The sequence below is a fragment of the Varanus komodoensis genome, unplaced genomic scaffold (genome assembly GCF_004798865.1).
Source record: "Varanus komodoensis strain SLA01 unplaced genomic scaffold, ASM479886v1 scaffold45, whole genome shotgun sequence".
NCBI lineage: Eukaryota > Metazoa > Chordata > Lepidosauria > Squamata > Varanidae > Varanus > Varanus komodoensis.
Genome location: NW_025336011.1, coordinates 1,443,394 through 1,467,600, shown reverse-complemented (window position 1 = coordinate 1,467,600; position 24,207 = coordinate 1,443,394). Strand labels below are relative to the sequence as shown.

General features: G+C 41.0%; 1 protein-coding gene across 1 annotated transcript in view; it reads right to left on the bottom strand.

Moving 5' to 3' along the window:
* The window catches only part of KPNB1 (karyopherin subunit beta 1), a 42,659-nt gene extending 28,772 nt beyond the window's left edge, over positions 1-13,887 (bottom strand). The window contains exons 1-6 of the mRNA XM_044444557.1: positions 13,394-13,887; positions 11,798-11,856; positions 5,873-6,055; positions 5,415-5,615; positions 4,282-4,434; positions 1,596-1,655 (exon numbers count right to left, since the gene is read on the bottom strand). Of these exons, the coding sequence (XP_044300492.1) occupies positions 1,596-1,655; positions 4,282-4,434; positions 5,415-5,615; positions 5,873-6,055; positions 11,798-11,856; positions 13,394-13,433 (696 nt within the window). The 5' untranslated portion in view covers positions 13,434-13,887. The remainder of the gene's footprint in view (positions 1-1,595; positions 1,656-4,281; positions 4,435-5,414; positions 5,616-5,872; positions 6,056-11,797; positions 11,857-13,393) is intronic.
* Positions 13,888-24,207: the final 10,320 nt, after the last annotated feature.

Genomic DNA, 24,207 nt, shown 5'->3' with positions numbered 1-24,207 from the left:
TTCAAGACATTACTTTGTCACAAGACTGGACAATTTTTCACAGGCCTACTTTGTCACATCAACAGTGATGAGAAATACTTCTTCAGGATATTGCTTCAACTTCAAAACACTTCTGCAAATCTGCCTCAATTACATGCATATATGTACAATTATTTACCCAGCAGAATCTTGACACATTATGGATATAACTCTTTGGTTATCCTGCCAAGTGGTAAGGATACACTGACCACCCTTCTACCTCCTATTTCCAATCAGCTGTAAAACTCTATGCTATTAGGAAGGCTATTTTTCTTTGTGATTGTTAAATGCATGCAAACGGTTGTAGAGGTATCACAAGGGTCATTTGGTCAAAATAAGTATGTTACCATAGTGAATAGTTATCTAGATTTACTATTTGCTCAAAGGTTGGTGGTCTTACACTAGTGTTTTCAATGGTCTCTTGGAGGCAATAGAGTTGTAAACCAGTACAGTTTGGGGCGCATAAGCTCAGTATCCTTGTTTGGAAAGCAGATGTAGGAAGTGAGTGAAGGAGAAAGACCCAACAATTATTATAGTGAAATCCATTTCTTGTAAAAGCCGTTATTGTAATGAAGTAGCTATACATTCCTCAAAAATGTGCTTGGATAGAAGCCTAGGAGCATCTACCACAGAGTTAGGCGGGGGGGAAACTGGAAATAGACTGCTCCTCCACTAGGGAGGGCATTTCATCACTAATTGGTGTATGCTTACCTATCAGAATAAGTGGAAGAGAAACCCATCAAAGGATATCATCTGCCACTGCAGGAAAGTGGAAGCGTGAACTGAACTACCAGATGCCGAAGACAAGTAATGCTGTGCCTCTTAGCTTACTTACCAATATTGGGAGAAAGAACACTGGGCTAGATAGAGGTTTGGTAACAACACTTCTGCAGCAACATATATCCCTAGCTTTATATATGACTCCTTTCTCTTTGTCAAAAATTTCCAGTTAGAAAAATGAATAAAAGCAGTACAAATGGAAACTGTAACACTAATAGCAACAACATAAGCAGCACTCTTTTTTCTTCCCCAAATATGTTGCTAAATCATATTGCTTCTCTTTCTACAGCACTTTTCCCCTTTATATATCAGAACATTACCTATGATCCTCTCTTCCTGAGCTGTCGTGAAGAGACTATTGATAAATCCTCCACATTGTTCTTGACTGCCCTAACTAGATGTCCTAATGTCATCCCTCCCTCTCTTCCACTAAAGCTCTCAAGTCTGTGTTCTCTATGTAGCCTATGGGCTAACCTTTCAGTCCTCCTCTACATCTGTAAACAAATGTAGCATATTACTGAATTTGCTCACATTTGTACTCTTGCCCACTCATACCTACCTCTATCATTTCTTGTCTACCCCACAATCAATTTTAGATTTTAAGCTTCTTTGGGGCAGTTTTACCAAAACATCAAATATACCAATGATACTGCTGTATAAAGTACAGTTAATAAAAAGATTATTTTAAGAAGTTTCTCATTCTTGTTTTTGACAGGTAATTACCATACTTGGACCTATTCTATACACTAAGCCCAGCATTAATTGTAATTGCTTTTAGACAAGAATTTAGAACTTACCCTTGTATCTGGACATTGTGTTGCTTCACAGACTACTTGCATAATAAAGTGCCTTTCAGACTAGAAATTTAGAAGGGGAGAGGAGAAAAATAAACAGTTAGGTCCAGATATTGCACATATACCTGACTATTTTAGCATTCAATTCAAACTGTGACTGTCAATATGCAAGGGCAAACTTATCTTGGGAAGTAGGCACAGTGTCCCACAAAAACAAATCCTGTTTGATCAGCATATGAATGTATTGTCAGGGTAAATAGCAATGCCACAGCCGTTATTTCCAGGTATAAGCATTCCCCCAACCCCACAAACTTTTTAATAGCATTGATTTGATACTGAGGCCCAGTGAATTCCCTTTAAAAAGTTCTACTTCAAAATAAAGTGAAAAAGAATGAAAATACATAAGCTAAGTGTTTTTCCTTAGAGCAATTTACTAAGAATGTTTGACTCCCTGCATTTCAGTTTCACAGATTTGTGATCCCATTTAAAGTGTTGCATCAGCTTAAGTTCTAAATAGCTTGGGACTAGTGTATCTAAAGGACCACCTCCTATGTGAGTTTGCCCACTGAAGACAGAAGTTCTACAATGCATTATCTCATTGTTCAAGCAGTGGCTCTCAAACTGTGTGATACAAAGACTCACCTTGCCTCTCTCAGAATGTTTTTGCCATTTTGTGAAAACATCTCCCTTGGGCATGTATTGGCCTCCCAAATTTGTGACTGCTTTCTATTTCTTGAAATATGAACTTAGTTATTCACTATCTCTTGGTCTCTTAATTGTGTTTCATATTATTCTGCACTGCTGTAAGCTGCCTTCAGCATTTTAGGTGAAACGAAGAGTTTTAATAAATGCATTTACGCAGAAGAAAGCTTTAGTTTTTAAGGTTTTCAAGCGCTTGGATGCAAGATCAAGCCAGAAGGCAACAATTTTGGTTACTGTCCATTGAAGGTATGTGCTGTTCAGAAAAATGATAGGTAATTAACTCATAACAATAAACCATGGTCAACAATACACAGCTTGAAGCAAGCACTGGGCTTATGCATTTCGTCCAAAACAGAAACTGCTGTTCCTAACTAAACACAGATTAAAACAAACTAGCTTCATAACCCATATTTTAAAGTTGGCTTCTTTTGCATCCAGCCACAGTACCTGGACAAGACAAGACAGAAAGCTGTGGCTAATTAAATCCTAAAGAAAGAACTTTTAAACTTCTCCTAGCCATGTAGGAGAAAATGTGCATGCCTGAAGTTTGCTTCATCGTATGCATGTCATCATAAATCTTGGTTTATTGTGAATTTGGACAATATGCATGATTTTGCCATTGCTCTACAGCTTATGATACTTTTGACATAACTCTTAATGCTAAATATATCACCCACTACTAGACATTAACTTTAAAGAAACTGGCAGCAGTGTCTCATTAGTATAATATATTCTATAATAAGTCCTGGTATTCACCAAAAATTCTGAACATTCTACAAGGCAACAAACCTTCTTGATAGCCACATACATGAAATTACAAAAATGTCTTACCTGGAATGGAGAACATATGGATATTACTGAATGCATTCAATAGGCTAACATGTGGCCACTGTTCAGACATTTGGATCTTAAATAACTATCTTAAAGAGGACAGACTCCTTTATCAAAGGAGTTGCAAAGAAATAATTGTGCCCATTATACCACCACCTAAGAATGTCCCTTAATTTATTCCAGAAGCTCAAAAAGTAAGGACCAAGGACTTGCATCAGACTGAGTATCTGTTTCAACTGACTAAACAAAAACAAAACAAAAACAAATAAACCACAATCTGCCTCCAACATCACCTGCGCACCGAATCTTTAACAATTTTCAAGGTACTCTAAGGGTTCAGGGCCCATGTAACTCTTCATACTGGCTCATGAAAGTGTAACTTAGGCAAGATCTTATGTCAAAGGATCATTGCCATACACTTAGAACACACAAGTGCCTGTTTGAAAAATTGCATGCAGCAAATTCAATAGGTTCTGTATTCAGATGCAGAAACTGCCAATATCACATCCCAAAATGGGAAAAACATGAAAATCAGGCTCAGAGCACATTATGCTGAGAAACAAACTGCAGGCGCTACATACACAAGCGACTGCCTCAGTCTCTATGTACTCCAACTATGTGATCTCCAACAAGGGCATGTAAGGAGTGGCTTCTATGCTAGCGCAGAGCTACACTTAGAAACATAGAAACAGAGCGAGTCAGAAGGGACCTCCCGGGCCATCTAGTCTGACCCCCGGCACCAGCTGGCTCCGCTCACAACATGCCCACCATGTGCATGTCCAGCCTATCTTTGAACACCCACACCGATGGGGCCTCAACGACCTCTCATGGAAGCCCATTCCACACCCTCGGGGTCCTAACTTCTAGGACAGTGTTGCATTACTCCCTTCAGTACTCTCAGATATCAGTTAAAAAGACAGGAATATTTTCAGTGTGTTCCATTTTGGTTCATTTCATATTATTTTTAGTGTTTCAGTTGAGAATTTTCACATAAAATTTCTAACATACATAAATCCAAGTCTCAGCAAAGATGGAAGTACATCAGAAGTCAGAGTGGTGCATGGTTTCTCATCACAGACCATGGATTCATTTTTCAGGTCCCTGGTGGATTCCCTGTTACTTTCTCTGTCCTCCCACTCCTTAAAGGCTCACTTACCTCTTTGTCAAAATTTGCTTTGGTGAATTCCAAAGAGTTCAAGAGTGCATTGGTAGCTGCTAGCTTCACATTATTACTTGGCTCTTCTTTCCTCATGCCCTGGATGATGGCTGTCAAAATCTCATTGGACTTGTCCTGAAGCTGTTCTGGGTCCTGAAACAGGAATCAAAATCAGGTGAGCTATGTGAGCACCTGTTTTGCATAAAATTTTGTCAACAGGAGTTTTTGCTGGACCACCTCAGGCATGGAGGTATAACTGTACATAGAAAAGTGCAAGTCTAGAACTGTGTCTACTCCATACAAGCAGAGAACAGTTTATGTATCTCTCAGAAATGTTACTTCCAACAGTGTAGTAGACTTGGTAATGAATGCAAATGCTAGTCCATGAACATTTATGTTCCTGTAAGACCTTTTCTTGAATAGTGGAACAGAAGAAAAAAGATGATTTAGGACAAAAGGTCTGGAAAAAAGATGGTAAGTGAAGCAGAAAGAACAAACTTTAGTTCCCACTCAACTATTCTGGTGAAAACATTCACACACCTTACCCACTTTCTAAGTGAATAATTTCCTTTATAATTAAGGGAACTGCAAGTTGTGTTTTAAGAATACTATGTTTCAAACAGATCTTAGCGTTCATTATAAGAAAGCAGAAGATACACAACAGGTATAGCTATCTACGAATCTCCAAGATTCAGACCACCTTCAGACATGGAGACAAAGAAAGCACCAACACCTCACATTGTGTTCATACTTCCACTTCATTAAAAACAGAACTTCCACATCTCTCTCCAGTGGGCAGATAAACAATTTTTGATAAGGCAATAGATAGCATCTATCCCAGTCGCGGTAGATGCAAAAGGCACACTCATGCATTTATGCTTCTCATTTCTCACACCTTTAAGCTTAATCATCAAATCTGGAGGTAGAGTTAATCAATGGCTAAGAAAGACTTAGCACATGCTCAGAGGGAGTATTGCTTTACTACACATAGAGCTCCGACACTTCATACATTTGAGGAAAAAAAGCCCACTGTTTTGCATGTCAGATTGAAATTAACTAATCAAGACACAGAGAACATGTGCAGGCAGAAAAGCAAAATGCATAGCATTGAAGACACAGATAGCAGCACTTACAATATCCTGACAAATGTAGCCAATGGCCTCCAATGTTGACTCTTTCATGTGCTCTGTGCTGTGTTGGTTCGTAACATTGGCTACCAGCTGAGGAATAAGTTCAGGCCACTGATTCATGGGGATCTCTGCACAGGCGATGCCAGCAACGCACTGTGATGCTGAGCTGGGCCTGTAGGTTTCTGTACCCAAAGTCTGCAATACCTGTAAAAGAATGGAAGGGGTCAACACACCAGCAGGTGAGTCTACCACACTTGTAATACTGAAGTCAAGAAAAGAATCTCAACCTCTAGAGACTGAGCACATAACTTTTACCATATTCCCACATTGGGAAAAGTAACAGAAGACCAAAGTCTTACAAAGATGCAAAAGCATATTAAGTAGAAGCATAATGTATATTCACCAGAGAAAGACAGGGAGGCTACCTGAACAAAATACCAAGATTCAGAAGTTTTACATACATAATTCTTGACTTCTCGGCGAGCATTGGCATCGATTGCAAGCCATCTCTGCTGGTGCTGGGCCTTTACGTCAGGATCTTTTGATGTCAGAGAATTCTTGATCTGCAAACCTGCTGCAACTCTGGCCACCTGGCTGTTTCCTGGGTTTGCCAGCACTCTGGACAGTTCCACAAGGAAAGTTGGCTGGCCAATAAAAGATGTGAAGACATTTCAGTAAATGAAACCTAATACACCCTTCCCACTAAGATGGAATCACGCCTGAACCCAAAGTTTTAAATGAGTTGACAATATTTTCAACTGAACTTGAAAACAGAACAAAAATGGCTAATGAACTAGTGAATAATCTCGACTCTTAAATTCTCTTAAAGCTGAGAAATCTATGTGTATCTATACTAGTCCTTCTTACTAGTCATTTATATTGCACTTCAAAAATGAGAAATAGCTAAAAGTAATTCAGTGAACACATATTCAAGCTCACACTTGAACTCATGTCACAAAGATCCTGTTCTATTGGACCAAAACTGAATCTTTTCTCACAAATTCACTCAATCCAGAGATTTTACATTGGTGGTGGTAACTCCATCCAAAGATATTTTGCAGGCAGCAAATGGTATACACACTCCTGCTATGGCCAACACACAAAAAATCTTGCTACATCATTCAAATGCTAATTTATCCATACAGGGTGGATAAAAATCAATGATTTCCTAAAATAAAAATTCAGTTTTATTTAGATTGGATTTTTGAGGAAGAATATATCTAAAGATTGTTTTGTTTAAGATGCATTATAATTTAAAGTCTTATCATGAAATAAGGATTAGTTTTTAATTAGGTAGCATGAGACTATATATTCATGCAATGTTTAAAGTTTTGGTAATTCCATTAATCCATTCACCTTTTCATGCTCTTCCAGAGGTTTCTCTAAGATTATAGGGCAATTTTTCTATCTAGAAGATATTATTACAGATGTTTAGTTTTGCAGTTCTCAAAACTGTGAATCTGTGTCTGCAAAAATCACAAGCCTCCTCTTCACAGCAAAAATGTTATAAAATAAACATACAGAGTTGAGAAAAAGACCTTAATAACCATAGTTCCTTTGCAAATCTATGTACCAAATCAACCCCTTACCTATTAAGTGCTTAGTTTCAAAAATTCAATGAACAGAAGATTGTTGGGAGTGGAATAGATCTAAGAAGCTAAGTGTCAGGAGGGAGGGGCAAGCGGTAAAACTGAAACTGAAACCTTTTGAACAGAATACTCAGTTTTGGAACTTTTTTGCATATAGCCTAAGGTTTATCATATTATTCTTTCCCTGGAAAAGAAAACAGATAATGGCAGCAGGCCATAAAAGAGATCCAATTTGGAAATATTTTAATGAAGTTCCTCTACCTGCAAATAGGTCATGCATGTGTGCAAATTAAGCAGAAAACCATGATTTAAATCTAGTTTTACTGACTAGTGATTTAAATTGTGACTTAGATTGTGATTTAAATAAATTTGATTTACATTTATTTAAATCCACCCTTAAACAGATTGATTACATTAAGAAAGCCATAGCCATGAGGTTAGGAACTGGGCTGTCAAGTACAGGACATTTTTGAGACCATTCATTCACAGGATCACCATAAGCCAGAGATGATTTGTTGGCACAGAATATCATTCCTTTTCATTGTGCCACCTGAAGCAGGTTGTTTCACTCTGCTTCATGGTGGGAAAGCCAGATAACAGCCCTCTCCTCATCTATCTACACTGATTCCTTATCTCTACATTTTAGCCTTCTGCTCCTGATTACCATCTCTCCTTTTTAGCTCCCTTCTCATATTCAATTCAAAATCAGGTTTTATTTATTATGTGCAATCAAATCTTCCTTCAACTTGTCTGAAAAGCATTATACACTTACTCTTAGGAACTATCAAATTCTAATCCAAGTATGTGCAATTTTCTATGAAAGGTAAGCAGGGCACACATAGCACCCCCACAGACAGCATTGCAGTAGAAGCTTCTCATAATTTTAATAGAAATGCAAGATGGGACTTAGAAGTGTGAATGAGCTATGCTCCTACATAATACATAGCAACTAAGGAAAACCGAGTTACTTTGGACTCCTTTCTCAAGTTACACTTAATCATGTCATCAAAAGGCCAACAATAAATGCATCACATCCATCATCTGTGGTTTGGCCAAGATCTTCACAGTATGCAAATTATGTTAATACACAGAGATACTTAAGCTCATGACATTTAATGGGGATTTTAGAGCTGAAAAGGCTATCATGCTATTAAAAAATATATGTGACTAGAAGTCACTAGCAGTGGTTCTAAAATACTCTGTCTCGCAAACAGTATGGGTGTTGTTCATGTGTTATAACCTAATGAGTAAACTCATGGTCTGTGTGAGTTACTGCAATAAACTGGGAACTTCTTAGAAAAATCACACCACTTTCAGCCAAGAGAGCTCTACAAAAATCTAGCCAGCATGGGGTGGGGGCAGGGATTTGCTGAGAGGCACCCATCAGTTTTTAATGTCCCTTTTAAGTTTTAGCTATACTGGAATGTGCTGGCAGGCTGGCCAGAGTAAATTTACACTGCCAATGGCTGCAGAAAGTGTGGGTGAAAAATCAAAGAAGGGTTAAGGTGGGGTATTCAATATGGCTAAGTTTTACCAGGTCTAGATATAAAAGGTACGTATCTGTAGAGCCCCAGTTCATCTCTCCCTTCCTTATCTGTTCTGTGTGTCAAAGCATCCAATTTGTAATATCCCAACATGACTTGCTTTTACCCAGGTTTGGGACCCAATGAAATTCCTTCCCAAGTCTAAATGATGCAGCTTGCAAGTAGACAAGATCTGACCTACACACTACCATTTACATCAAAGGTATGAAAGCTGGTGCCTTCCAGATGGGTATCCTAAGCTGCAGCCAGCATGCCCAATGGTGAGACTATGGAAGTTGAAGTCCAAACCATCTGGAGTACACCAAATGACATATGGGGTTAAGAAATGCTTCTAATGTTCAACTTCTTTCTCATCCCCCTCTTAAAACTGTAATCATTTGGCAAGTGAGAAGGAGCTTGGAAAAACTTTTATATGGCTGAAAGGGATGCACTAAGAGAGTTAAAGAGATGCTTATGTTTCTGTGAACTGCAACTGATCTGCAGGGCAGCCAATTAAGGTGGAAATACAGTTTAAAACACTCAGAGCCAAGCTGAGACTTGGGACCAGGACAATTTCAGATCCTTTTCCTCACGCCATTTATTTTCCTGAGCAATCATGGTATTTTTGCAAATATTTATGTATTACAGTTTTTAAATATGCATAGAACTCTTGATTTAAGGAACGGGAAATGTTATATGGGTGTGGGGCAGCTCACTGAAATGGATAACTTGTCATTATCCCCAATTCTGCAACTCAAGTTCAACTGAGTGTAACACTACTAATTTCTAGCCAGACCTATCTAACAAAGCTGATCTGCTGCCAAGTCTACTATGCAGATGACTATGGGCAGCATTACATATTATCCTGGTGAAGCATAATCTGAAGCCATTATCTGCCAAAATGTTGAGGTGTCAGCAGGGGCAAATTAGTTCAGGAGAGTGCTGATCTCCCTCCTAATTCTCTTCAGAATTCAACTCTCAAACTGATTTACCTGTCTCACACAACACAGTGAGAGTAAAACAAGTGAATCATTGAGAGCCTTTTGTGAGGAAAGTGACCGGAAATTCAGTAGTTGCCTCACAGTGTCTTTCTGTGTTGCCTTCCCCAAACCCCTCCAAGCCCAATTTTCAAGATTAATTCCAAATTACTATAACTTTTACATTAATACTCAATTATTGCCTTTTTTTAATCTGTGGGCAAGGTTACCCCAGTCACCAAGGGCAGGGGTGAAGAGTTTGGGCAGTGGTGTCTCTTACTGAGTCGTTCATGGACTGTATGACAGCCAGGGTAGAACCGCATCCCATGATGGCCAACTGGTCCCCAGCTGAAATCATCTGGAGCACTACTGGACAGAACTTGAGCCCTGGCTTTGATAGACAGACAACCAAGTTGCCCCAGGCTCAAGTTCAAGTTGGAGAATTGCTCCCTAGCTGGCACTTTGGTCAGGGATTTGGCTAAACTATGCATGAGCATTCCCAGAATATTCTTACCCCTGCATCAATATGCTTTAACCCAAGAACATTGCTCACCCATCTATTCAAGAATGTATAAAGTCATAAAAATCATTCTGAAGTTCCTGTGTTGCTTCATTTTATAGAAAAGCAAATCACTCTAAAAGCAGGAACACCAGTAGACACATGCAAGAACTTTTAAGCAGCAAAGTTAGCTGCTGGAACTTCCTTTACTTCTTGTATTTTAATTCCATTTTTATCGAGAGTGTAAGAACTGAAACTTTTACTGGTAGCAAACTTACATAAATGTCAGTTATTTCAATGTAAACCTGCATACAGTGTATGGACTTGCAAATTAAACAGCAGCAGGCCATGGGAGAAATAATCTAAGCACCTGTATGAAGACTAAGTTACTGAAGCATCTGTTCTATACACCCAGCCAACAATGCTAATATAATCCATAATGTGCAACTGGTAAGTTTTTTCTCCCTCCAGGATTTCTGGAGTCAACCTAAGACCTCAAGGAATCCTGTGTGCTTTAAAGGAAGGTCCCAGTAGCCACTGAACCAGTCTCTCATCAGATGAATGCCATGCATCATTATCCAACCTTTGTAATGTCATATTAATAGTTGATTGGAACACACTTTTTGGTGTTTTCATCATATGCTGTGTGATCATTCCTAAACATCTAAGTAGTTCATTATAAATATAGATTCAGTTACCTTTATGAACAAGCTAGAATTACATCCAATTCACCTTTCGGTTCTACTTGGACAGCCATTATACTCAATATACGTTAGCAGCCCATTTCTCCTTCTGTATTTTCTGAATTAAACTATGAACTGTATTCTATACTATCACTATACTTTATACCTTTTAAGCATGTCCAAGCTCCAGCATCTACATATGTTTAGTCAGTTATATATCTAGAACTCAAATTTAGATGGGATCCCTTTTGCACTTCATCCCTAGGGCTTTCTTAAGTACGGGTAAAGAATTATTTCACAAACCATTAAAAGGTTTAAAAAAGTTTGAGACACTAAAATAGATTTTAATCAAATATGGGTCCTAGTCATACAAAAACAGACCCCGCGGAAGTAACATTAGTTTTAGAACAGGGAAATACAAAATAAAATTATACTGAACGCATAAATGAAATGGACTGAAAGCCACGACCTCTGCTAAAGTGAGAAAAGCAACCAGTATAGGGCTGGACAAAAAAGAGGAGACGGGTTACCATACGGAGGCATAGCATGGCACGCCTTAAATTGGGGAGGGCGGGGGGACGTAGCAAGAAAAAACGTAACCTACAACTTCGCAAACCTTAAGCGGTGGAGACAAGAAAGAACATAGCAAGAAAGAAAGAAAACTAAAGCAGGCTCGACTACCAGCTCACAGAAAGAAAGGGGAAGCCGGCTACGTCTACGCAACTACTTATGCCGGCTTCCCCACATGGCCGGGTCCCGCAGGCCCCATCTATTCACCTCCCCCACTTTCCCTCCATGCATGCAGCGCGGCAGAGCCAAACTGTCCTCCCCTTCCTTTTCCCTCCCGCGGGCCCGGCTCGCCCTCAGGATTGGGTGGCGCGACTCCCGGGAGCGTTGCCATTGGCTGCCTCCTTCCTTCTGCCCCTCCCCACAAAAAGAAGAGCGAGGGAGCGAGAGCGCCTTCGGTTAGGCTGCGCCCCTCTATGGCGGTTCGGCCTGCTATAGTTTTTTTTTTAACCCCCCCCCACACACACACACACACACACGACAGAGCGAGGGGATCCCGCTTTTCCAAACCCCACCCAAAGCCAGCTCAAGCCCGGTTTTTCTCTTACCAGGTTCTCGATGGCTGCTTGTTCCAGGAACTTCTGAGCCGCTTCGAGCTCGGTGCAGTCTGCAGTAAATGGGGTTAGGGAGAGAAGATACACGGGGGGGTGTCAATGGCGGCCCCCCGATCCTAGTCTCAGCCCAGCATTAATCCTGCATTTTCTCTTCCCTTCCTCCCAGCTCTACAATTGGTCTTCTTATCCTGCCACCTAAATCAGGGCCCAAACCGCCCTCCATTGAGGTTCTCATATTCTCAAAAGGAGTCCAAACCTAAAGCCCCTTCAGATACTGAGGGCCTTCCAACCTAGTGAAACTTCGCTTCATCAGCAAGCAGCACAGGAAGATTTGCGAGGAAGGGGTTGTCACTTTTTCTGTCTCACTCAAGAATAGCTGAAGGGGAAAGCCACCAAGGTGCAGGGTCTTCCCTACCCCACCCTGACCATTTAGTCGATGAATTACACAACTAGACTCATATTACAGAAAAAAGCCCCCCCACTCACACACACCTCTAAGTATACTTTTAGGAGGTGAGGGAAGAGATGCGCTCAACTTTTATCAGCTTGAACCAAGACCTGGCTACACTTCAGACCTCATCGCTAACAGAAGTCCGACAATCAGCTACAGATCACCGCCACCCACCTACTGATTTGGGGCCTACACCCAAGCTAGAAGACCACCCTAGGCAAAGGCTGGGCCCCAAAATCAACACGCTGCCATGAACAAGCATACATTCCTGATGCTTTCTCTCAATCCATGTGCCAGCTCCGTCTTTATTTATAAGGAGCCCGCGGCCTTATGCACGAACCTCTACGTGACCCGCTGCAGCCCTTCCCTCAGTTTTCCTCGTTCGTGTAAGCAAGCACATGGGTGGAGAAACTCACCACCCTCCCGACACTACCAGAAGCTTTGCCCCACAGACATATGCCAAGTACAACAACAAAGCCAGTGTTCACCCCACCCTTTTCCTACTGCCACGAGAGGCCACTTCAGCCAGGCCCTTAACAAGACCCCCATGAATTCCCTCTCCCCACCCCACCCCACCCCACCCCCCACTTTTGCGCAGCGAGGCCATTCGTATCTCCGGATACTTGCCACCACACGTGTAACATTACACTCCCCAACTGACCCCAGCCGATTCAGACATGGGAGGGAGGCCGTTTTATGTCTAAGCACCCCCTCTTTCCTGACCTACTGCATAAGACCACAGCGGAGGAGAGACGACAAACCATCCCCGCCCCCAGTTCACTAAGCCTTCAAGCGTACCTTAAATCGCCCCATATTAGAGTCCCGCTTTTTTTTTCAAATGCCCCGCATGGGGGGGGGGCACTTTACTACTATTCTTTTCCACCTTCTCCATACCCTCAGTTCCAAATGTCGCCCCCCCCCATCCCTACTACTAGCCTCTACCCCACCATCCACGTTTGGGGGCTCTCTCCGACCCCCTAGATTCATATCCCCCAGACCATAAAAAATACCCCCCACAATCCTCTTCTTCACATGGGGGGGGTCTGTTTCTCCCCAACCACCAACCTCTCCCGCGTATCTACATGGACAGGTCAGGTTGTAAGATATTCTCCATTCCTCAAGCCAAACCTTCCCTTTACCTGGCGAGACCGTCTTCTCCAAGATAGTAATGAGTTCCATGGCGGCGGCGGCGGCGGCGGCGGGGTGAGGTTAAACCGGGAAGGGAGAAAGGGGGGAGGGAAAGGGAAAGGAGTGAGAGGACCAGAGTCGTTGGTGGTTGCGGCGGCGGCGGTCGTTATCGTCGCCGCCACCTCTCCTCGCTCGCTCGCTCGGCCGGCCGGTCTCTCCCTTCGCGCGCTCTTTACTTCTCCCTCAGCTGCGGGGCGGCCCCACCCCCGGCGGAAGCGACTCGTCTCTCCTCTACTACTTCCCCTCCCCCTCCCCACACACAACTCCTTGTGGCGGCGGAAGAGAATGAGGAGAGAGGAGGGGGAGGGAAAGAGAGGAAGATGGGAGTTATAAAAAAAGCGCGCGCGGTGAGGTGAAACGAGGGATTCCAGTGAGTTCTACTGAAAGGGAGAGGGGAGCGGAGGAAAACAAAAGAGCGCAGCCGCCCTGGGGGGAAGCTGAATCGCTTTCCTACTGCTAATTCACTGACTGACTGGACTGGTCAGGCCTGCCAGGCCCTAGCCCGCCTTCGGGCACGTAACGTTCCTGCGTATGCAACGTGCTCACGCACGCCCAGGTTCATGCCAAGACGCATGAACAGATCGGTCTTGGAGCGCCTCCCTCTCGCGTTTTCTACCGGCCGACGCCCGCCTCGCCATCCCTCGTGCGACGATTGGCCGGCTGCGCTTCCTGCGTCATGACGCCGACAGGTCAACTTGAGCGCAGGGTGGTTTGCTGTTTTTAAAAATGTGTGAATGCTTAGGTGAGATGAGTGGAATGAAATAAAAATAAATATGCAGGCTTAATTAACGCGCACTTCCTTGGGAGTCAGGCGGGATTTATTCTCAATACTGGATATGTTTTATATAGTGTATATTAAACAGTTTAACGTATGTATGTTAAATATATTTAAGTGCATTCCTGTTTTTTGTTCTACGAAGCATTAGTTACACTGATTAGTGCTAAATATATTAAATTCCTGAAATGAAATCGAAGAATTGAATACATTTCTCATTGTATGTGCTTCCAGATGAGACTTTTATCATATCATTGTCCCAACTTCCCAGAATTTTACAGGGCATGCTTCTTGATAGAGGGCTAATACTACCAATGAGAAAGGAGAGAATGTGAAAGCTAGAGGGGAATAGCCTAGAATGATCCCTTATACTTTTTTTTTTTTTTAATTCAAAGCATTTTTACCCTGACCTTTACAGAGGTCGGTCTTAGGACAGTCTGTGGCCTTTTTTTTTTTTTTAAGGACGAAGAGAAAAAATGAAAACTAGTGGGATGCATTAAAGACACTCAATATTTAAGAACAAAAACACTTTCAGTATTAATGAGTACAGAAAAATGGTTTCTGTGGAGGTTTCATTGCATATTTCATCACTTTCATCTAGTTATGCATGACTGGCAAATTTGGTTGGTTTGGGTAGCTCTACAGTTGGTGATCTAAACTAGTTCATTCTGTTCCAGATGTTTTCTGTTTTTATTTCAAGTACAATGTTTGAAAAGTTTTTAATGCATTCCAGTTTTTGACATCAAATTTATTTTAATAAAGGTTCTGTTCCATTCTTGCTTTTATACAGTCCCATCAAAAGGCATTGTGTAGCAGTTAATGTCTTCTTTTCAAGTCAAACATGGGTAAAACATAAGAGTATGATGAGCTTAAGAGAAAGTAACAGTGTGATTGCCCTGTAAAATCTGTCATCCAGAGATTGTCATCTTGGTCTTAGAACCATGCTGTATTTTTAACACCACTGTACCATTGTTCCTTTTTTCTTTGTACCAAAGAAAGAAACAGACAGGAGTAAGGTGCTGTATAGCTGCACACTATATGATTTGGAATGGTAAATGCTGCCTGTGTGTAAGCATATGTCATACTTTAAGTTCTCTTATGCAAGTCTTGTTGAAAAAATGGGAGCTGCACCAGAGCTGTAGTGTACATAGGAGTATGCCATATAGTGCAGTTAGGCAGTGATTGCTGCATGTAATCTCAGTTATCACTATGCTAGATATGGGCAGAATATAGATCTTCAGATGTTTTGCATGTCAACTCCCAGCAACGGTCCTGCTAAGTGGAAGCAGCTTTTCAGTTTTTCATACAGAGCTGGGAAAGATCCTTGTCTGGAGATATACCAGGAACTGAACCTGGAACTTTTTTGTTAGCTTCCATTCAGCCATTTCTCTCCCTGTAGAGTCCTGGTTCCATATGGAGATCTTACAGCACCAACAACATGTTGTATAGCTTTTCCACCTCCTTTAGTTAATGTTGTTCTGGTCAGTAGCGGTGGGAAAGCATGGGAGAGTCACTAGTAGGAGAATCATATAGTCATCACTGCTCCATGAAGATTTTTTGAAAAAAGGCAATGTGATTCCACGCAATCTCATCTAAAAACACAAGTTCTGTGCTTTGATGAACTCTGCTCATTTATCACTGCTTCACCTTTCTTAGTTGTGCCATGAAAAGTTGGAGTTGTATGTGACATTGTATCAACAGAAATAATTTCTGTATCTTTGTATGAACTTAAGTAATAATAAGTTGTTTTATTCATATTGTATCATACAGGCATTGGGTTTCGGAGTGCAGCCTAAAAGAACTTTCTTTTCCCTATAGTTCCATGTCCCACTATCATATGGGATGTTGATGTTAAAAGCCCCAGATCATGGAGTCTTGCTGGCTGCTCCCCTTAGGATGGAAATGCAAATTGACGGACTAATGACAGAGAGATTTTCAAGGGAATCTAGGAGAAAGGTGCAGGATACAAAAATTATTCTGGTCACCAGAAAGGCAAATGTGAACAGTGGCCAAATTTGGCTAATCAGTTACTAATCTGCTTTGGGCAACACAGGATACCTCAGTGAGAGCAGAAAGTCCCAACAATATAGGCATAGTGCAGTGTGAGACTCAGTATCCTGTCTGCTCAAGAGAGACACAAACATTGCAATGGAATGATTTTGCAGCAGTAGCTCTATTACAGTAGCAATTACAGTAGCATTGGTTAAATTCTGGACATCCCTTGTAGCAAACTTAGTAAAATTAGAAATCTCAGCAGAGTGGTCTTAAGAATAAAAAGGCCATGTTGGATTAAACCAAAGGCCCATCTAGTCTAGCATTCTGTTCCAGCAGTGGCTAACTGGATGCCTGTGCAAAGCCCTGAGGTAGCACACGAGAATGATAGATTGTTGTGCACTTCAATGAGCACTTTGCACTTTATTTGTTGTAGCAGTTTTCAATGACTATTCTGTTTTTACATCATTCACTCACAGCTTTTGAGTGGTCTGTTCTCTAAAATGCATCTGGGAATTCACCTGAATTTTGCAGGGAGGAACTTTAGTATCCTATTACAGATTTTAGTGGCAGGGGGAGATGTAGCAATGAAATTTGGACTAGTCAGGTAAGGAAGGGGAGACCAACACATGGCCCATCATCCTTTCTGATCCTTCTTCCAACCTCAGCAACCCAAGTTACTTTACTTCCAACCTCAGCAACCCAAGCAAAATAGCAGCTTTCATGATTTGCTCATTTATTTATGAATGACTGAATGTACTGACTTAGACTGCATTAATGATATTTGGACAGATTAATTCCTGGGCTCTTGGTGCGGTTACAACATAGGCTTAATGATTGAGGAGAGAGAGAGTTCACTAATGTAGACTTAAAACAGCCAAGCCTAAGTTTCAAGTCTTTGTATTAAGTGTTGGGTACTAAGGTCAGATTAGGGGATATTGTGAGTATATTGAGTACTCCAGTGTTTAACAGTCTTTTCTACCTGAGCTGACAGACGGATGTTCTGGTGTTAGGGACACCCCAGGTTTATTGTCCAGGGGGAATATGACACTGCTCAACTGGTCTGACACCAGATAACATTACAACCGCCCCCCTTGGCTCTTCCTGGTCAGCAGTGTCTCCCCCTGAACAAAGGGTGGCGTGGTTTTCACTAGCTCCTTAGCTTATCTCAAGGCATGCAGGACTTGGTATTTTAGCTAAGAATTCTGAACCTAGCTCTTCTTTTAGTTCTGACTCATATTTTAGTTTAACCACCTTGGAACACTGTATTTGGGAGAAGCAAGCCTAGTTTCCACACAATGTTTGTAGCAGACCACACATTTATACATTTGATACGGAGTAGTTTCAGTAACCCACTTGTTACGGCCTGCTGCTGCATGGTGACATCAGAGGATCCCCAGAAGCCCACTGACCCATGCTTGCGAAATATTTCAATGATACATTCACTCACTATCCACCTCAATTTGGGCTCTACCAAGTTTGGCCATTCATTTTCGTAAATGACCTTGTACCAAGGAGCTCTGCCAGTGAGGAGAGGGTGCTTGGGATCATAATGTCAACTGTCTGTCTGTTTCTAATTCCAGTGAAAAGAGTTTAAAGTGGCGCACCAGTCATATCAAGTGGAACCTGCCCTCCATTTGTCTCCTGAGTATACCATTCTAGAAAATCATTTTATATTTTGCAATGTTAGAGCTGTTTGTTATCCACTTAGAGAACATTACTGTGTGGATTACTAAAGGTACTAAATAAACCAAAAAATATTTGAGGGGTAATCCTTCTGGATGCATACCTTAACATGATGAGGGGTTTTGAGAGTGTCAGAGAGTGGAAAACAATGCTGCCAGGAGGCCAGACTCTTGCTAGGCTGGTCTCTCTGAAAGACCACCCAAGGTGGAATGATCAAAGCTCGAGACACCAGACTAAGATGCATCCACCATTTTCAGGAGTAACACTTGCATCAGCAGAAAAAATGGTTATCTCTAATGGTGATTTGGTTGAAGCTCCTGAAAGGGGAGGTACTGGGCAACACTAGCAGAGGATCTTTCACAAATACCAGCAGTGGCACTCAAACTAATTTTGGTTAGAAATATGCAGAAGAAGGCATTTCTGAATATTTGTTACCTTGATACCCTATGATGGAACAATCCAGAACGAAACAAGAGATAGTGCCAGAAGATGAGACTCTAAGATCAGAAGGCACTCAACCAGCTACTGGGAAGAGCAAAGGACAAGTAGTGCTGTCACTAATGACACAAAGATGAAGGGAAATCAAAACCAATCAAAGCTGAAGGGAAATTTAGTAGCTGAAATGCACAGAGACAAAGGAAAGTCTGCACAACACATAAAATTGGAACACGGAACTTGAGAAGTATGAATCATGGCAAACTGGAAACTAAAGAAAGAAATGGAGCAGTTAAGCATCACAATATTTGGTGTAAGTGAACTAAAATGGGCTGGAATGGGGCATTTCATCCAGACAAATAAAAAAAATTACTCTGGAAATGACAAATTCAGAAGAAAAGGAATGGCTCTAATACTTAAGCAAGATGGTAGCACAGGCAGTAAGGGGCTATAGCCATATAAATCAGAATTTGTGGAAAACCTATCAATGTAATCATCACTCAGGCTGAAATTCTGAAAACAGTTGCTGACGACGAATTGAGAACTTTTATGCAGATGTCCAAAAAGAAATTGATATGACACCAACATAAGACATGCTGAAAATCATAGATGACTGGAATGTACAAGTAGCAAACAAGGTAGAATCCAATATTGTAGGAGAATTTGGCCTACGGGTCAGAAATGGGGCAGGAGCAAACTCATAGAAATCTTTGAAGCCAACTATCTGTTTATTGCAAATACATACTTTAAGCTGCCACTTGGATTACTGTGTACATGGAAATCAATTCATCCAAAGCAGATGATGGAGAAGCTGTATTCTCACTGCCAAAATAGAGCAAATTGCTGTAGTGATCATAAACTATTAACATAAAAAATCAGAGTAAAACTGAAAAAAAGATTATTAACAGAAGCACAGTGCCAAGCTACAACTTAAATAACATTCCTGAGAAAAGTAATATCCCCATAAAAACAGATTTACATTACTCAACTGACCACGAGTCAGAAGAACTATGGCTTGAAACCAGAGCTATAATTGGGGAAAGTGACAAAAGACAATTCTTGTAGCAAAAAGAAAGAAAAAGCATAGTTGAATGATAATTGCTAAGGACAAGTGAAAAGCAAAAGCAAGTGGAGATAGAAATATGGTCAAAATCCTGAATGCAACTTTTCAGTGACTATTAATCAGAGACAAAAAGAACTATTACGATGACCAGTGCAAAGAAATAGAACAAGAAGAGAGGAAAAACAAGAGATCTCTTCCATAAGATCCAAGAAATCAAAGTGAAATTCAAACCTATATTAGAAATGCTGAAAAACCAATAGGGGAATATATTTTCTGACCATGATAAAATAAACAGATGGAAAGAATATACAGAACTATACAAAAGAGATTTAAAAAGATGAAGAGGAATCCTATGAGGAAAAAGCTGCATTATTAGAAAGTGAAGCAAAAGCTGCTCTGAAAGCACTTGGAAGGAACAAAACACCAGGAGTAGATAAGGTGACCAACAGAACTAATCCAGGCTACAGAGATTAAATCAGTCAAATCCCAAGAAGAGTATGCCAACAAAAAATTGAAACAAAACAATGGCCACAAAATGTTCAATATACATTCCAATCCCCAAGAAAGAAAATGCAAAGTGCTGCAGGAACCATAAGACCATTACATTAATTTGCCATGTAAGCAAAGTGATGCCCAAAGTACTGCAACCATTTTACCCTCTATGGAGTGAGAAATGTCTGACATTCATCCTGGATTCCATACAGGAAGAAGCAATCGCGATCATACTGAAAATACACCGGTCACTGGAGCACACCAAAGAATTTCAGATCAGTCTATGTTTTATTGTAAGGACCAGGACGTGGGTGGCAAGCTGGGGCAGGCATTATGCCAGGAACAGGGCACCTGTGCAAGGTGAGGCTTCCCAACCTATTAGGGACCTGAGGCAAAGAGTGAGTTACCAGTCCAAGGTCAAAGCTGCAGGAAACGTTCAGTCCAATACTACATAAAGTGATAGCACAGTCCACAAAAGAATGCAGAGGTCTAATACTAAGAGTAGGCAAGGCTAGGAATGAGGGATGCAGAAGCAGGCAGGAACATACTGGAGCAGAGCTGGAGCAAGGCAGGAGGAACTGGAATGGGGCTGGAGTGAGGCAGGAATGAGGAGCAAGGTAGACAGATGCAGGAGCCAGAGCATGAGTCACAGGGACAACTTGCATTGCTGTGACAAGGAGCAGTCCTGCAGAGCAGCCTTTTAGCTTGTTACCAAGGCCCCAGCTGCAGGGCATTGTCGTCTCTCAGGTGTTCCCTGCAAGCCCCAGCAGAGGTGTTCTTGGTTGTACAGACACTTGCAAGGTTATGCCAGGCCCTTGCCCTTACATTTATATGCTACAGCAAAGCCTTTGACACTGTGGATCCCAAGAAGATATGGATGGTCTTGAAAGAAATAGGTGTGCCTCATCACTTGATTGTCCTCATGTATAATCTGAATTGTAGGCAAGAAGCTACTGTTAAGGACAGAAAATAGAGAAACAGAATGGTTCCCTATATGCAAAGGCGTCAGACAACGGTATATTTTATTTCCTTATCTTTTAAGTCTATATGCAGAACATATAAATAAAACAAGATTACAATCAGATGAAGGAGTGAAATTGGTGGGAGATATATCAGTAATTTCAGATATAAAGAGGAAACCATATTACTTGGAGAAAGCAGCAGTGAGTTGACCTGACTCCTGAAGAAACCAAAAGAAGAATGTGTGAAAATAGAACTGCAGCTAGAGAACAAGAATCATGGCCGCAGAAAAATTAAACAGTTTTAATTTCAACAATGAAGAAACTGAGATTGTGAATGATTTTGCATACCTTAGATCAATCATCAGCTCAAGTGGAGACTACAGCCAAGAAAGTAGAAGACTGAGCCTTGACAGGGCAGCAGTGAAAGAACCAGAAAAGATAATCAAGTGTAAAGATGTTTTACTGGACATCAATGCCAAGATTATCCACACTAGTGTAATCCCAATCAATAAGTATGGTGTGAAGGCTGGACAGTAAAGAAAGCTGAGTGAAAGAAAATTAACATGTTTGAAAAACAGTGCTGAAGGAGAGCTTTTGTGAAAACCTCGGACCAACAAAAAGATGAACCAAGTGAGTCAAGACCAAATCAAGCCAGACCTTTCTATGGAAGATAAAATGGTGAATCTGAGGCTGGTGTACTTCGTGTACATCATAAGAAGGCAAGACTTTTTGGAGAAGACAGTAAAAAGAAAAGAAAAGTTGAAGGCAAAAGAAGAGGAACAGCAACTATAAGGGTCATGTTCCCCTTATCAGTGTGCCAGGGTATTAAGATCAGCATTGAAAGATCTTTACGCATACTACCACAGCAATTAACCATTTTCTTGGTCATGGCATCCTGCTTACAGATTCTCCCCCAAGGGAAACTCATCTGGTGATTACAACTTCTGTTAAGAAACAGGAAAATTTTTTAAAGTTGTTTAGAACTTTTCATTACTGATTTTTTAAATCTTCGCTGGCTGTAATATTTTATTCCACTGTCAGTTATTGTGTTACTGTGTTTTAAGTATTATAAATTGCTTCAAAATGTTGATTCTTTAAATTCATTATATGTTGGGATAAAGTTGGAGCAAAAATTTAGAGCCCATAAAACTGTTGATTTTCTATCTGTACTGTCCTGTTATGCTCAATGCTTACTGCTTAACTTCTAAAATGAGATAACAGGGCTCAAACCTGCAGAAAAAAACACATTTTCTATGATCACAGCAGCTTTGCTCCCAATGTAGTTGTGGCTGCTCTATGGTAGGAGTTCAAAACTTGTCAGCCATAGGCCACTGGGAACCCTAGATGCCCTCTTTGGCAGTCCCTCTAGGATAAAAAATTAAAGAAAAACACGCTAATTCTGCTAAGCAGATTGTATGATTCTATCTAGAGGCCCTGTTCCTACAATATCTCCAGAACAGTGCTTAAAGTGTCCTAGCACTCTGGGAACAAGGCTTCCGTGTGTGCATGTGCATGCTCCCCCAGCAAAAGTTCTAGAGAGGTCCAGGATATCAGGATCCTTCATTAAGAGAGCTGATTATTGAGGAGGAAGGGTTACGGCCAGAAATACTGGATGACTGGATGGTTTGAAAGCTCACGTTCTGAAAGAGTGTTTGTTTCATCTGATAAAAAAAAAAATCCAGGCCTCTGAAATATGCTTCAGCAGGAGTTGGATGTGAGCATGTTTTATGTTGCATGTGAATATGCATAGAAGCATACATGCAAGCATATGATTTTATTCATTTACTGTTTCTATGATGTAAGGCAATTTGGGAAAACTGTTGAGGCTAAGAAATGGATTAAATAAAGTGTATTGCCACGTTCAACATGGCACTACTACTTAGAACAGCTGGTCTAAGAAAAACTGCTCCAGGATACGCACAGTTCAGAACTATCAGTAGGTGGCATCTGGACAAGAGAGGACAGAAGAGAGGATAATCAGCTGGGGTGAACTTCTTGCAACACCCATCCCAGGTAATATACTGCAGGATTAAAATTTTGCTGCAGCCATTAGGGATCTGCAAGGGCTCTGTTAAGTGTCAGGGCAACACCCTGCTCCCTTTCTCAAAATGTGCTTAAACCTCAACTTAAGCACAAAGGCTTAATCATTGAGTGGAATCAATATTTTAACAGTACCACATGTTAATTCTCTGCTGCTTTATTCTTTAAGACAGTAGAAATACTTTGGTAGACATCAACTTTACAGCATAATGCTGTACTAACAGAGGTATTTTGTTTGGTATTTAATGCATGTTGAACAATAAGCATGCAGCTATCAGTCTCCTTACATATTTCCTTTACATGGTCTGGGATGTGTGCGCACTCTACTTTGTTGTAATCTTAGCTTCCCTCAGTTTCCCTTCATTTCCCTTAATGGTACAAATGGTATGGTATATAATGCTGTATTATTAAGCAGCATTATAGCACTACCTACTGACAAAATAAAGATCATAGACAGCTAAATATAACCCTTGAAATATGCCTGTCCTCTATTTTTTTCCTTGGTTTGACTCCTACTTTTCTGTAAGATAAGACTCCACAGCTTTCAACAAGCAACTGGGTTTGGATGGAGTGGGGAGTAAGCTAGAACTGATTAGCTGCATGGAACACTGCACTGAAAAAAAAAACCTGTTCCAAACACATTTCAAGTCACATTGGGTTTGCATTTTGATGCCAGAAATGGAAAATCCAAAGTGCACCCGTGTACCCTCTCCACATGCACACAGGTTAACATCATGCTGGATACAGATAATTTTTTTTTGAAATTGAGTTCCACTACAAGTTAGTTATGGATTAATGTAGTTTCCATTCAAATCAATGGTATTTAAGTGCCACTAACTTAGGATTGGATCCAATTCACTGGGCTATCATGTTACCTACAGGCTTCACCTCGTTCAATGAACAAAAAATGTAAAAGAAAGCAAGCTCACAGCCTCCTCCCACATACAGACTAATTAACAAGAAGCAGAACCCACTGGGGAGTTCTACATCAATCCCAATGAAATGAATATGAACTGCATAAGTGTATTATTTCAGCGAAGCACATGCAGAAGAATGCCCCAATAGGTTGTACTTGATGTATTTGAGTCCAACTATCAATGCACTTAACAGCATGCAAAATCTGTCACATGAAGCATAGTAAGCCGACCTCTGGATTTGCATAGAGCATTCAAAGATGCCCTTCTTATTAAGGGGGAAACTCATCTGTGTACACCACAACCCATTACAACTGTTTCACAGGCAGGGTAATACTTCCAAAGCTGCATACAAAAAGCAACTTCTTCCAGTTTCTCCAACATACATACACCAAAGACTCTTCAG